Genomic DNA, 15,369 nt, shown 5'->3' with positions numbered 1-15,369 from the left:
TCTTGTTATTGATCTCTAATTTCATGTTTTTGTGGTCAGAAAGATTTTTGGCACCATTTCAGTCTTGTTAAATTTGCTAAGACTTGTTTTGTGGCCAACTATATGGTCTCTCCTAGAAAGTATTCCGTGTGTGCTTGGGAAGAATGTGCATTCTGCTGTTGTTGGCTAGAGTTTTTTATATGTGTTCGTTAGGTCCATTTGGTCTAGAGTGTCGTTCAAGTCTGCCTTTGGGTGCTTCACCACTGTGTATGTAAATTGTATCTTCTTGATGTGTTAGACCCCTTTGTCATTACATAATGACTTTCTTTGTCTCTTTTTACCATTTTTAGTTTAAAGTCTATTTTGTCTAAGTATAGCCACCTCTGCTGCATTTTTGTTTTGTTTTTGTTTTTGTTTTTGTGGTTGCCATTTCGTTGAAATGTCTTTTTCCATCCCCTCACTCTCAGCCTATGTGTGTCTTTAAGGCTAAGGTGCATCTCTTGGAGGCAGCACATTGTTGGTTCTTTCTTTCTTTCTTTCTTTCTTTCTTTCTTTCTTTCTTTCTTCGGATGTTTTATGTCTTTTGAGCCATTTACATATAAAGCAACTATGGATAGGAAAGGACTCACTATTTCCTTTTTGTTAATGTCTTTCTGGTTGTAGATCCATTGTTCTTTTTTTCTGATTTTGGTGTCTTGTGTGTGTGTGTGTGTTGATGTTTTTGGTTTCAGTATATTTTGACTTCTTTTTCTTGTTCTTTCATGAAACTACTAACATTTTTTTCTATATAATTCCCATGAGGCTTACATAAAATATCTTAAACTTATAACACCTTATTTTATATTGATAACAACTTAACTTTAATGGAATTTTGAAACTTTACACTTTTACTTCTCCTCCCCCTCACATTTTAGGTTATTGTTGTTACAATTTATATATTTTTATATCGTGTAACTAATAAAAGATCATTCTATTTACAGTTATTTTTACTATGTTCATTTTTTCATAACTTTTAGAGTTGTAAGTGAATTATGTACTACTATTACCATATTATTGCAAAATCTAACAATGAGTATAAATTTACCATTATCAGTGAGATTTACTCTACCATTTATGTTTTCATGATGTTAATTAGCCTTTTTTTACTTCCATTCAAAGAACACCCTTTCGCATTTCTTTTTCTTCTCTTTTCTTTTTTTTATTACAGTGTAGTTGACATACAATGGTCTGTTAGTTTCAGGTGTACAACATAGTGATTTGATAATTCTGTACATTATGTAGTGCTCACAGTAAGGTGTAGTTACCATCTGTAGCCATACAAAATTATTTAAAAATATTATTGATGATATTCCTAATGCTGTACTTTTCATTCCTATGACTTTATTTTTTCATTGCTATGATTTTATTTTATAACTGCAAGTTTGTACCTCTTAATCTATTTCACCCATCCCCCCACTCTCCTTTAGCAACCACCAGTTTGTTTTCTGTATTTATGAGTCTGTTTCTATTTTGTATGTTTACTTATTTATTTGTTTTGTTTTTTTTGATTCCACATAATATGTGAAATCGTATGGAATTTGTCTTTTTTTTGTCTGACTTATTTCACTTAGCGTAATACTCTGTGTACCAATGTGTATTGTCACAGATGGCAATATTTCATTTTTTTATGGCTGAGTAATATTCTGTTCCATTATGGAATAGAACATTTTCTTTATCCATTCATCTACCTATAGACACTTACTTTGCTTCCATATCTTGGCTATTGTAAATAATGGTACAGTAAACATAAGGTGCCTCTATCTTTACAGATTTATGTTTTTGTTTTCTTTAGGTCAATACCCAACGGTGACATTACTGGATTTTATGGTATTCCTATTTTAATTTTTGAGGAAACTCCATACTTCTTCCCATAATGTCTCCACCAATTAACATTCCCAACAATAATGTACAAGGGTTGCCTTTCCTCCACATCCTTGCCAACCCTTGTTATTTTTTGTCTTATTGATACTAGCCATTCTGACTGATGTGAGATAGTATCTCACTGTGGTTTTGATTTGTGTTTCCCTGATGATGAGTTATGTTGAACATCTTTTCATGTGTTTGTTGGCCATCTGTATGTCTTCTATGAAAAATGCCTATTCAGGTCCTCTGCCTATTTTTAAATCAGATTATTAGTTTGTTTTGTTTTGTTTTGTTTTGTTTTGTTTCATTTTGATGTTGAGTTGTATGACTTTCTTACATATTTTGAATACAACCCTTATTCGATATAACGTTTTCAAATATCTTCTTTCATTTAGTAGGTTAATTTTTAGTTCTGTTGGTGGTCTCCTTTGCTGTACAAAAGTTTTTTAGTTTGATGTGGTCCATTTGGTATTATTGTGAGGTAGTTCTGGTGATAACGAACTCTTTTTGTTGTTCAGGGAAGTCTTTTATCCCTCCTTCATTTCTGAAGGACAGCTTCACCAGGCGTAGAATTCTGGATTGGCGGTTATTTTCTTTCAATATTTTGAGTATGTCAACCATGCTCTTTTGGCCTCAAAAGTTCATGTTGAGAAATCATCCACTAGTCTTATGGGGGTTTCCTTGTATGTGACTTCTGACTTTTCTCTTGCTGTTCTTAATGTTTTTAATTGTTTTTTAATTTTTACAGTAAGTTTTAATAGGTCTTGGTGTAGCCTATTTGAGTTCAACCTATTTGGTATCTCTTGGACTTCATGCATCTAAATGTTTTTTTCTTATCCCAGGTTTGGGAAGTTGACAGCCATTACTGCTTTAAATACACTTTCTGTCTCTTTTTCTTTTCTTTCCCTTCTAAAATTCCCATGATATGAATATTGTTTTTTTCATTGTGCCCTATAAGCCCTGTAGCTTTCTTCACTCTTTTTTTCCCCCTCTAATTGTGTAATTTCAATGTCCTATTCTATAGGTCACTTATTTCTAATGTATGGTAGAATCTACTTTATAAGGAAGCTCCTGTCCTCTGGTATAGGGAGGGTACCTATCACAGTAGAATTTTATGGCCTATTTCAGGGGCAAAGGGTGTGGGAATATCAGAGTGATCTCTTTACTACTGCCATTTTCATATACTTTTTCATCTTAAAATATCAATATGCCATTTCATGAACTCTGTCATCCATTAGATTATCATGTGGTTTTGTCTTTTATTTGGTTGGTAGGGTGCCTTATACTGATTGATTCTGGATGTTATATCAACCTAGAATTCCTAGGATAAATCTCACTTGGTTATGGTGTATGGTCTTTTTTATATGTTGTCATATAACACATTAAGTGCAAAGTGATTTGCATATATGATACCTTGAATTCTAAATTCTAAAAATTACACAGAATCGTGCTCCATTATTTTTCTTCCAATTCAAAAACATAACAATATAATGAAAAAGATTGAAAACAAAAACCCACCTGCCATGTATTACATGAAGTGAATATAATGAACCTAGGATAGTGCTGCACATTCTAAGAGACCAATGAAAGTTAGCTGTTATTATCGTTCCTGTTTTTAGGCACTGCATCCTGATGGGCCCACTAGAATACGTTAGCTGCAGATTAAATTCTAAAATCATTGATTTCTTACAATTTATCAATGTCTGTCTTAAAACTAAAAGAAGAAAAATGTTTGCAGAATGTACTGTTTTTCAGTGTGGGCAGTACCATTCTGTTCTTAGCACTAGCTTCCTTGTTTGAGGACAAGTACACAGAGAAAGGAGCTGACTACTTTGTCTGGCATTTTGGGAATGCCTCCAGTTCATTTCAACCTATGTCATTACATTAAAATGCAAATGAAAATAAAAAAGGGTTAGGACCCAGTCCTCTTTTGCCCCACTTCAGTTTGCACTTTGATCTCGCAAATTACCGTTCTTTGATTTTGTTGTTAGCATTTTGGTGCAGACTTTGAAGGATCAATAATATGAAACATGTACAAAAAGAGTTGCATCTTGGTCAATAATTTCTGGCTTTGGGATCAAAGGCTGATTTGAGGTCAATTAATACATGAAAACCTCTGTTCTTTTAAAAACTGCTTTCTTAATAATAAGCAACAGAATATGGCAGAGATGAGAAAATAGGAGAGTTGTATTAAAACTCCTGTTTGATATTCATGGAAGATATTTCGTTTCTAGAAATCCTGCAGATTTTAGAAGAAAGCTGGCATAGCATTTTGAAAGGGTATCCGGGAGACGAATGGGCCTATAAATTTGGAGAGAGAGAGAGAATTTTTCTTTTTGAATATGGGATACATTGAAAATTTCTACTCTAATGGTGCTATACCTGGTGTTACAATTAAGATAGTTTGGCAGGATTCAGAGCATACAGCTCAGCATGGGAGCAAAACTTGTCTGGCTGCAGAGACTTTTTTTCTTGGGATCTTTTCCAGTTTCCAGTGTAGATTAGTTATTTTAAACAGTAATGAACATTTTTGAGGGTACCAGGCACACAGAATACCTTCCTGGCATCATCTTGTTTAATCTTTTCCCCATCCTTATGTAATAGGTACTTTTTAAAAATAAAATCCCTGTTTTAAAAATCGTGTGTGTGTGTGTGTGTGTGTGTGTGTGTGTGTGTGTGTGTCCATTAAGGCTTGGGTTGAGGAACTTTTGCTTCTGTTCAGAGGTAATAAGGGGCTAAAATAATGATGCTTGAATGCTTGAACACACATGGCATAAATCCAAATCTTAAGAAAGATTGGCCTTCCCAATCGAAAACAGTTCTAGAATTCCTATCACTGGACAGGGAGAATCCAGACATCTTAAAACTTTGGAAATATTATATAGGCCTTTAACATTTATTGAAAAAATTAAAAATGCCATTATTAGAAATTTTGACTTTCATGTTCTTGGAAGAACTGATCTGGAAAATAGAATTCCACAGTTCCTTTGTCTTGTGCACCCTGTTGGATGAGTTACTATCTTCCACTTAGGTCAATTAATTATGTTTAATCTGAGAAGGATAAGTTTCTTATAAAAGTGTTTATGCTTAATGAGTTTGCATGTGTTCATCTGGTTTCCATTTGAGTTGTGGCTTTTATTATCTTAGCCAGATTATTTTTTCTGGCAGTCCTTTTCTCAACCAAGCAATGCTCTTTCCCAAACTAAGGACAGTCAACCCTTTCCAGAGAAGGGCCCTCCCAAAATACAGTTTGGACAGAGGCATAAATTCCTTGGACTTTTAACCTTACCATGTGAGTAATACGCACTGGCAGTCTTTCAGAAAGCTGTTTTGAAGACCAAAACAATTCTAAAGGAAAAGTGATCACCTTTGATCCAAAGATCATATCTTTGGCCCCCAAATTAAAAATCTAAGTTATATCCTAACAAACAGCCCACTGGAGGCAGTAAGTATTAGCAGATTGTATTGATAAATGAGTTTTTCTGTGTTTTTGTTTTTGGTGCAGTTAGCCATTGCTGGAAACAGGGCCCTTAGGAAAGTAGGTTTCCAAGTGTGGACTTCCAGTGGATGAACAGATCAATGGCAGAACTAGTGACAATTGTGATATTCAGATTATTGTTATGAAGTTAACTCATAGAGCAGAGTACATATAGTTCATAAGTTTCTCAAGACAGATTACAGAAACTAACACTTAGTATTTTTGAGGGGGCGGCGAAAAGAGCACTTTTGTGTACCCTTCTGGTAGAGATGCAAATTGGTACATGCTTTAAGGAAAGCGGTTTGGCAATTTGTGTCAGAAGCCTTTTTAAACTGCATTTCTTTTGTCTTATTAAATTCAGATTCTAAAAATTTATGCTAAGGGAGAAACAGAAAGTATATATGATGATTTAATTATGAAAAGTTTTATCTTGGCATTATGTATAGGAAACCAAAATGTTCAACAGTACAGGATGATCCAGTAAGCTTTTGTCTGTCTGGGCCGTATGTATCAGGACTTCTCAGCCTTGACCATATTGACCTTGTGGTCAATATTGACCTTTTTTGTGGGGGTTGTTTTGTGCATTACAGGATGTTCAACACCATCCATGGTCTCTTTTCACTAGATACCTGTAGTACCCCTACCATCTTGATCTCTGTTGTGACAAACAAAATGTCTCTGGACATTATCAGATGTTCCCTGGTGGGTGGGGGGTGGGGATTGCCCCAGTTGAGAATGATTGATGTATATCAAGCAGAATTTCAAATAGTTTTAGATGAATATTTAACAAGGGAAAATGCTGATGACATTTTGTTAATTTTTTAAGTGTATGGTTACTTCAAAAGGGGAGAAAGAGACCAATAGACCATATTAGATGGAGTTCAGTTTTCATAATGGCAAGGGGTTGTTCTGATAGTGAAATGCAAAGCCAGAGTTCCCACCAGAGACCTCAGAGCAACCCATGAATAACATAGCTACTCATAATATGCTCCCAGGATTCTATCAGGTGCTAGAAGCTTCCTTTTTGGTTCCAATGGAATTTTTTTTTAACTTTCATTTAACCCCCTCACCACTCCTACCCCATTTTTAACTGTTCTCATGATTTGGCTTTTAATTTGTCTTTTTCCCCAGTGCAATAAATAATCTTTATGAACCTTCCTGAATTCACTCTTAGCCTGGGTCAATCAAAGGTCAGTTTCCAGCCTTCCTCAGATTGCCCAGGCTTTAGGTCAACATGCTATATGTCTCCTCAACAAGTTACTGGACACGTTACATTAAAAAAACAAAAACAAAAACAAAACACTAGTGTGCAGAAATGCATGCATATTTTAAAAGTTGCTTCTTAGAGATAAATTCATGTATGATTAAAAAATTAAATACTTCTCTATTTTTAATATTTATTGTTCAAAATATTTCCTAAAAGTGAAAAATAAGTTATTTAAATCACAAATCCTAGGAAGAAATTGAATTGGTTGCCAATATATCGGACATTCTTTAAATATATTAGCCATATTAGGAGGCAGAATATGTAAATTAAGTTGGTCCAGGTTAGGTGTTTTTGGAGGCCATTCAGATTTGGGGAAGAATGAGTTATATTATTTCTCAGGCAGTTTGGAAACATATTATGTGTTTAAAAAAGGAAAAAGAAAACTGTATGATATCCCACCCTTGGTGTTCCAAAAGAACTCTCCTGCCATGCTAAATAAGGAATAAAATTCAAAATTTCAAGATTTGAAATTCATTCTCTGAAAATTATTTTAGTTCATGGGAAACCTATTCTTCAAACTAAATGTATATTCAAACTGAGTGTATTTTATCTTTCCCCTTGCACCACTCAGAAGGTATAGAAGCCTTTGAAGGGCTGAAAATCTGTAATGATTATAGCAGGAAGAGAAATGTTACATGTGAAAGAGACTCTTCCTTGCACTTCTACATCTGTAGGAGGAAAAGTGGGTGGTGGTGGGTGCCTGGGTAGCTCAATCAGTTAAGCATCTGACTTCAGCTTAGGTCATAATCTCACGGCTTGTTAGTTCTAGCCCCGCATCAGGTTCTGTGCAGATGGCTCAGAGCCTGGAGCCTGCTTCAGATTTCGTCTCCCCTCTCTTTCTGCCTCTCCCCTGCTTGCTGTCTATCTCTCTTTCTCTCTCAAAAATAAATAAAAGAAGAAAAAAATTTTTTAAAAAAGTGGGCAGTGGGCTCTGTTGGTCCCACACACCTTGACTGGCCCTTCTGGTTGAGAAATTGTAGTGCACTCACTGGTAGTGCATAAGAAAAACCAGAGAGATTTGGAGAAATTTGGAGGCATTGGGGAGTGGGGAGGGACAAAAAGGAGAGAGGAAGGAGTCATAGGTAGGGTGCAGGGTACGAATCCAAGGTCTAGGACATATATGAGTAACACGTGGAGATTTTGCAATGGACATTTTAAATGTTTAATTTTTAGTAGCTTACCCATGCAAGGATATACCAGCGATGGTACTCAAAATACTTCGCAGACTTTCAGGACAGGCTTGAAACTGATCCTAGGCTTAACCAAGGGGGTGGGGGGTAAAACTACAGAAGAGCAGTTCAGGTGTAGTATCCCTTTAATGCAAGTTATCGTGAAAGATGGCGACACACTCAAAAACCTTGTCTTAGGGACCCAACTTACCACAGTGGCCTACAGCAAAAGGTGAGCAGAGTAGGAGACCATGAGAGGGACAGGAGAGGGCAATATTAGTGAGACGTCCTGCTATCTGAATGTGCAACATAATCTGTCTTTAACAATCCACGGGAATATGAAAGTGGGGGTGCTCAGTGTGTGTGGGAGCCAGCTTGGGAGATTTTCTCAAAGGAGCCATCACAGTTCTAAATTATCCTTCGTAAAGGCATGCCCACAAGAAAGGAAGCAGACAGAGTGAGCCCCACACTGGTGGGGCATGTAGGCATCAGAGATTTGAAAAGGGGCATGTCAGCTGACTGAACAATTCCAGTGAGAGGAGGGATCAAATAGGAAGAGGAGAGAGGCCAAAACCAAAACTGGACAGAAGAACTTCCAGCCCAAGAGGCACCTTCCAAACAAGGAAGCCTGGGATTCTAACCCAGATTCAGGGAGTATACTCATTCTAAATATGGTTCAAACCATAAGCCTTTTTACAGTTTATCCATGGACGCAAGAGTTGTTGTCTCCAAAGAGGGCGCAGAAGATGCAGCCCTCATACCCAAAATATCCAAGGACAAAGAAAGGAAGGTCCCCGTTGCTGCAGGTGAAGCGCTACTAGGGCAATGGGGGAAGAGATTACAATGGCGACTGTAAGACGCCAGTCGCAAATGGGGTGCCCAGTCTACCTACCTCTCTGCCCAGCCAACTGCAAACCCTGTCTCCACATATGGCTCCCACACTAGCCAGCTCATACCATGTTCTGTCAGTCTCAGTGTTAGAAAACTCTTCTTTACTCTTAGGGAGCATGGCTGTCCGGAGTTTCTGCATACTGGATCCATCTCATAAAATCGGAAGTCAGCTATCATTCTCAATTGCCCCTACTTCTCCTGTGACCCAGTTTTTCAGTCACTGGACTGAAGGTTCTGATTTAAAACACACACACACACACACACACACACACACACACACACACACACACACACAATCTGTTCCTAGGACAATAGTTCCCTGTAGTATTTCTTAGCCTCTGTGCACACGTGGCTTGTGAGTTTTCATGTTGGTGTGACCCCATCAGTGGATCTGGCTCCAACACTCAGCTGACCAAGGGGGAGTACATGGCTGTTGTTGTTTTCCTTGGTGTGGATGCCCTCCGTCTGGGGTGTGGTCAGGTTTGACTCTGGAGGGGCCTGCCTGCCCTTGTGGGGGCACCCAGTTAACTGGAGTGGCTCCCAGGCTCCCCAAAATGGAGAACTTTTCTTTGCGGCTAGCAGGAGTGTAGCTCAGTGATCTGGTCACAGGTTCCTCGTTTTGAAAAGCCTCACGTTAACTCCGTCGGAGCAGGCGGCACCTACCAGTACATACCCTCGGAAAAGGGGAGTGAGCAGAGTTCTAAATCTGAGACAAATCGACATTTAGGGTAGAGCCCAAAGAAGAATGAACAAAGGAAAAAGCTGAAGGAAAAGAGTTTTGAAAGTAGAATTTTGAAAGTTTTTTGAGGAAGTTTTGGAAAAAAATCACTGTGGCCGAAAGCATTTTCCCTTGGGAGACGAGTCAGGAAGAGGAAGGAAAGAAGGCCGATGGGCCTCTTAGGGGCCTGCTGATAAACTGAGGAGAGCAGTTTCTATAGACAGGCTGAGGCTGTGTGACTGGCAGACCCCTTGAACAAAGGGCTCCACCAACGTCTCGGGAAGGTTGACAGGAAATGGATCTAACAGCTACCTCAGGAGCCGGCAGGGCAGTTGTGTGTGTGTGTGTGTGTGTGTGTGTGTGTGTGTGAGATTAAAGGCTGCAAAGCATAACCCTTTCGGATGAGCTACCTTCGAAACCCTGTGAAGTAGCTAAAATCTGCTCTACACACACCAGCGAACAGAAGAGTTACTACTTCCATATTTTTCTTCTTTTTTTCGAATGCTTTGTATGTGGTGTAGTTTGATGTCCATGTAGCTAGGGGCAATGTGCTTAGAATTATTTTACAGGCGAAAAACAGTTCAAAAAGTTTCCAGGTGAGGACAGATGTACCATAATGGATGTGTTGTGTTGGCTTCGAAGTAGAATATTCCATTTGCTTATATGATTTCTTGACAAGCAAAGAGCTTTCTGGCTTTCAATGTAGTCCTATTAATTTAGTCAGATCTCAAATTCTTAATGATCCCTGTTAATATTGGGAACCACTAATGTAGGTAAATCCAAAATAATTGTTACAATTTTGTGTAGCAAAGTTTGTTCGTTTGTGTCAGAGGTGAGGTTGGGAGAGAAGAATTCTACAGAAGTTGAAATCACAAGTAAATAATTTTATTTTATGTTTGTATGTTTTAAAGTTTATTTATTTTGAGAGAAAGAGAGAGAGAAAATAGGGGAGGGGCAGAGAGGAAGGGAGAGAGAACCCCTAACAGGTTCCACGCTGTCAGCGCCGTGCCTGACACGGGGCTCAAACTCATGAACTGTGAGATCCTGACTGAGCTGATCGTGACAAGAGTTGCACGCTTAACTGACTGAGCCACCCTGGCGCCCCGCACGTAAACAATTTTAAAGAATGTAAATTCAGTTTCACTGAATAATACAAACTCAATTTAAATAATATGAAAGAAGCCAACGTGTCAACAGTGAGGCAGGGAGGCACTCTCAGTGGGAGAGCATGGGGGGCGCAGACGCAGGTGGGAGGCTCGCAGAGGCAGTGCCATAGTGGGCTGTGCGTGGGCTTTGGAACTGTTCGCTCTCTGGTTCTGACACTCGGTAGGCAAGTACCCATGAGATCTCCCATCTGCAAAATGGAAAAGAATACCTACCTCATGGAACGCTTGTGCATATTCCGTGGGAAATGTTCTGGTCCGTGATGCTCAAAACATGTTACCTTTTTCCATTTGCTAAAACCAAAGTTCTTTCAGCTTTTTGGGAACAGAGTAGTACTAGAAGAGAAATTTGTCTTAGGGACTTTTTACAGAGGTCTTTAAAAACCATGGCATCGTGTTATTCTTGGTCAAGGATAATTTAAGGTAGTGAAAAATAGGTCAGAGGACGTTAAATTAATGTATTAGAAACAATAACAATGGTTATACTGCTCTTTTAGAAGTTATTTAGGACATTTTGCATGCTAAGCAGCATGAATGCAGTTTTCAAATTACTGGTGGCCTCCACATTAGTAAAATGGGCTTTTTCCTTGTGCGTTATTGATATTAAAATGCATTTCTCTTTGTTCTTGAGTAGTAACCCACTTCCATTCTTAATTTTGTTCTGCACAGGCTAATATTAGTGCTAGTTTATCATGTTTGGGCTCTCAGTAGTGGGGCACGACTCTTTGAATGTGTCTAGACATGGCCTAAAGACACAATGACCATGGGGAAAAGCTGGCATAATAAGTTTATTCTGGTTATTGTCCAGAATATTTATCCATCCCTCCCAGAAATACCAGCATCCTGTTCTCTTCCTTTTCTACCCCCTAACCTCCCCCTTCCCAGACCCTTGCTTTTATACTGTCATTGCTGTGATAAGAGACTTTTTCCTAACAAAAATAGAAGATACCATAAAATGCAATTCCTGGCCTGTCATTGCAGTTCCTTAACACACGCGTTTAGTGTGTTGCAGAAATTTGGTCTGGGCTTCTCAGATCAAATAGAATTATCCTTTATTCAGAGGGCTGTCTCCCATGGACACTGTATGAGACTTGATGTTGTTTAGCATTTGGAATCATTCTTTTCTCTTGAATTGGGAGTAAGAATCAGCAGAAACTGCCGTGCTGTGGCAGTCCCAACCTAATTCCACAGAGTCCGTCTATGGGGATAGTATTTTTGGTAGTTGGGAAGTATTACATAGGGAATACTGCATACCAATTAGTTGTATTAAAATATATATTACGCACAGCTTTGTACTCGGCTCAAAAAGTTTCCTTGACAACATCATTTAACTTCTTACTGTTCTTTTCATGTTGCTAGTATAAATATCTAATATGTTTTTGTTCAAAACATCAACTAGGCTTCAGTGTAATCTTTATTAATACAGATTTGTTATTACAAGAAGACTGCTGAGTTATGATAATTTGCACAGCAGGAACAATAAAATATCCTCTGTCTTCTTGGTTCTATCCCAGAATGCTTGGCTTCTCTGTTCTTTCAGAGCACACCAAAACCTTCCATGATACCCTTTACAATCATAATGAAATCTCAAAAGCATTCTTATAAGCAAAAGCCGTGTGTTTTCAAAGGTAAACAAAATGGGAAGGCCCAAAATTGCAAATAGATTCAAAAAGTCACAGATAAGTTACAAATGTCCTCTTTTAATGCCTTTAATTCTCTCTGTTCATGTAGCCCGAACTCCCCACTTCCTGCGGATTCAGAATGTGGAAGTCAATGCCGGCCAGTTTGCCACCTTCCAGTGCAGTGCCATCGGCCGGACTGTGGCGGGCGACAGGCTCTGGTTGCAGGTATGGTAACTCGCTCTCTCCTCCAGAGGCAGGAGTACACGCCCCCTGGGAAGGGCCCGGGGGTCCGGGTCAGTGTCACATTGCTGATAGAAGGTTGATGCCCTGAGTTGTCTCTGTTCCTTTCCTTCTTTATTAATAAGTTATCAGATTACTAAGAATTCTAGATAACCGAACTGTTCTTCGCAGACCTTTAAAACATTTTTCTGTATTTTTTCCCTTCGCTTCTGCTTAGCCATCTTGCTTTGAAGATCTGGTTGTCAAAGTACTTTCAGAGCAGGATATTAAAGTACCAGATATAGAGCTCTTCCCTACCCTTCCTCTGGAGAAATACCCAGAGCATCGCTTACATGTGCGAGTGTACACACACGCTTGTAGGCCTTTTTATAATTTGAATTTCCACAAGGGGAAAAGCCTCAGCTTAGAAATTAACAACATATCTTCTGCTATTAAGTGTTTAAGCATACGTTTTTAGCGTAGTCATAACTTGTGTGTCTTGTTTTCCAATCCTTCAAATTCCCCCATATGTATTTTGCGTGGCAGATAGTTTCATGGATTTGTCCATGGTCATGGGAATTCTGAGAGAATGCGTGGGATTAAGTGACTTGTCCCCTCTAACCAGAATGCCACCCGCTTCTTTAGGCTCTGAGTTTGATTCCCTTAACCTGTGGCATTCTCCAATTTCATTCTTGTTTCTTTCTTTTATGCACTGATCTGCAGGATGCTCACTCTTTACCGGGACTAGTGTTGATTCCCGCCCACCCCTCTTTCCTTATGGATCCTGTAGTTGACTTTGTTTTGGTTTGATTAATTATATACTTATTTTAGTTTGCTGCTGAGCTAACTTCATGATTTAACCCCTTTGTGTATCTGTTCCATTCCATCATGGCTTCCACTTCATGCATGCCGACCTTTCGTCTGTGCGTATGACCTCTCCTCCTCTCTTCCCTCTTCTTCAGTGTCACAGTGACTGTGCCATGTCACATTTGCATGACACTCTATAACTTTGAAATCCCTCTTACCTTTTTGTCATCACAAGTGAAATAAATGGTCGTTTTTATTCCTCCACTTCTGGGGAAAATGGAAGGTGGCCACGTCCTCTCCCCGTATTCAACAACATGGTGACAACTGGGGAATACGTTCTGGAGGATTCTTCAATAGTCTTGGACCCTCTGCATGATTCCTCACCCTTCTACCTTGATGTCATTGTTTTCTCATCTGCTACTCTCCCTGCGAGAACATCCCTGGCCAGGAAGTAGGAATGTAAGCAGAGGACTGAGATTGCATGCACCAAATTCATCTTTACCATTTTCTTCTCTCTAAAAGTTTGTACTTGCTACTGTAAGAGATGTTGCAGCCCATGAGAACTGTGCTCAACCCTGATCGTCAGTATTTGACTTTGCTTCTTCCTTTATATCCCACTTCCCATTTCTTTTAGAATCTTGATGTGAGAGACTGAAAATTATTTTTCTTAGTTAGCGGTTGTTTGGTATTTAACTCCATCAAGATGGTCTGTGTATGGTAATTGATGAGACAGACATTTTTAATTGGCATTTTCCACAATGCATTAGCTGCCTCCTAAAAATGACACTATCCTGTCATCTTTGATTAATCTCTAGAAATCTTAATTTTTCATGGAAAATAGTTTGGGGCTCCTGATATTTGTGTTAATGTTACTTCAGAGAACACAATATAAAATCTAAGCTCTGGCCTCAACAGAGTCTTAGATATTCCTAAGAATTTACAGGCACATTGAGGATACAATTTACTTTTTTTGTTTTTGCAAATGTCCTGGGTTTGGGATGCCCTTGGTTCAACTTCAGCATTGCCTTGGGCATTGGGGATCTGTAACTACTTTCTTCTACAGAGTGGGAGACTTTTTAAAAGAGAATCTGTCACATAATAGGGAGAGAGCTAGCTGTTGTTTTGAAAAACAGGTCTAAATGCAGCGTCTGAGCCCTCACTCCATGAGAGTCACATGGGGAGTTTTTAAAAACTTCCTGATCTACATCAGGATTCTGATTTAATTGGTCTGCGGTAGGGCCCTGCATTTGGGGCTCCCCAGGTGATTCCAGTGTGTGCCCAGGGTTGACGATCACCAGTCTGAAGCAAAGCGCAACACATGTTCCAAATCAGGAAAGAAAAAGCCAAAACCTAATGTTGTATAACTGGTATCTGTATTCAGCCTCGATCTGACTGTCATGTTGAATTTCCCATGTCCCCAGACTCTTGTTTTTGTTCTATTAAATTTGATCATTAGTGTTGATAAATTGTTTTTACAATCCATCCACTAATGCCTTCCATCATCTGTTACCCAGCCTTTCCTTGCCCTTCTTGGCATCGGTGACCACCTGTTGCCCTGTGGCTTTCCACATGGTCATGCCCTAAAGGGCATGATGCACACAGAGGTGTTGTGACTTTGAAATTCTCAGTGAATCTTAGTCTCTCCTGGACATGGCATGCTATTTGGTTTGTGAATCTTTGTGATGTGAGAATAATTTTACTGCTGAATGATTTATTTCCTCTGGTTGCATAGGCATCTTGTAGGGAGGTGTTTACTTTATTAATAACTGAGGAAATAAGACCAGTGTCCTTCACTTGCAAGAATGGTTTCTATTAAACTGTATTTGTGTAGAGTGGCTTCCAGCGGTAAGGAGGATTTACAGCACGTGATGGTTTCATGGAGCCCTCCTGCCCTCCTCTTGCCCATGCCCTGGCCTTTGCCTCGGGTCATTCAGTAGAAGTTGTGGGGAGAAGTAAACCTGGAATCATGGACCAGGTCTTTCTATTCTAGAGGTACGAATATGGGCATGTCTTCATTACCCCATTGCTATAACAGTTTCAAAAATGCTTGTCTGCATACAAAGTCACTCACATCCTCAAAGAAACGCTGAGATCCAGGCAGAAAAATGAATGAGAAAAATATTTTAGCTCTTTTTTCCTGTAATTTGAATCTTC

The 15,369-nt window shown here is 39.0% G+C and overlaps 1 protein-coding gene across 5 annotated transcripts in view; it reads left to right on the top strand.

Moving 5' to 3' along the window:
- PTPRM (protein tyrosine phosphatase receptor type M) overlaps positions 1-15,369 on the top strand; it is a 787,775-nt gene that overhangs the window by 334,191 nt on the left and 438,215 nt on the right. For all 5 annotated transcript variants that reach the window (XM_027068512.2, XM_027068514.2, XM_053205687.1 and 2 more), the window contains exon 5: positions 12,299-12,414. In XM_027068512.2, coding sequence (XP_026924313.1) covers positions 12,299-12,414 — 116 coding nt within the window. The remainder of the gene's footprint in view (positions 1-12,298; positions 12,415-15,369) is intronic.

This window comes from Acinonyx jubatus, chromosome D3 (genome assembly GCF_027475565.1).
Source record: "Acinonyx jubatus isolate Ajub_Pintada_27869175 chromosome D3, VMU_Ajub_asm_v1.0, whole genome shotgun sequence".
NCBI classification, from domain to species: Eukaryota; Metazoa; Chordata; class Mammalia; order Carnivora; family Felidae; genus Acinonyx; species Acinonyx jubatus.
Note: the sequence above shows the minus strand (reverse complement) of the source record. Positions and strands in the feature narration are given on the sequence as shown.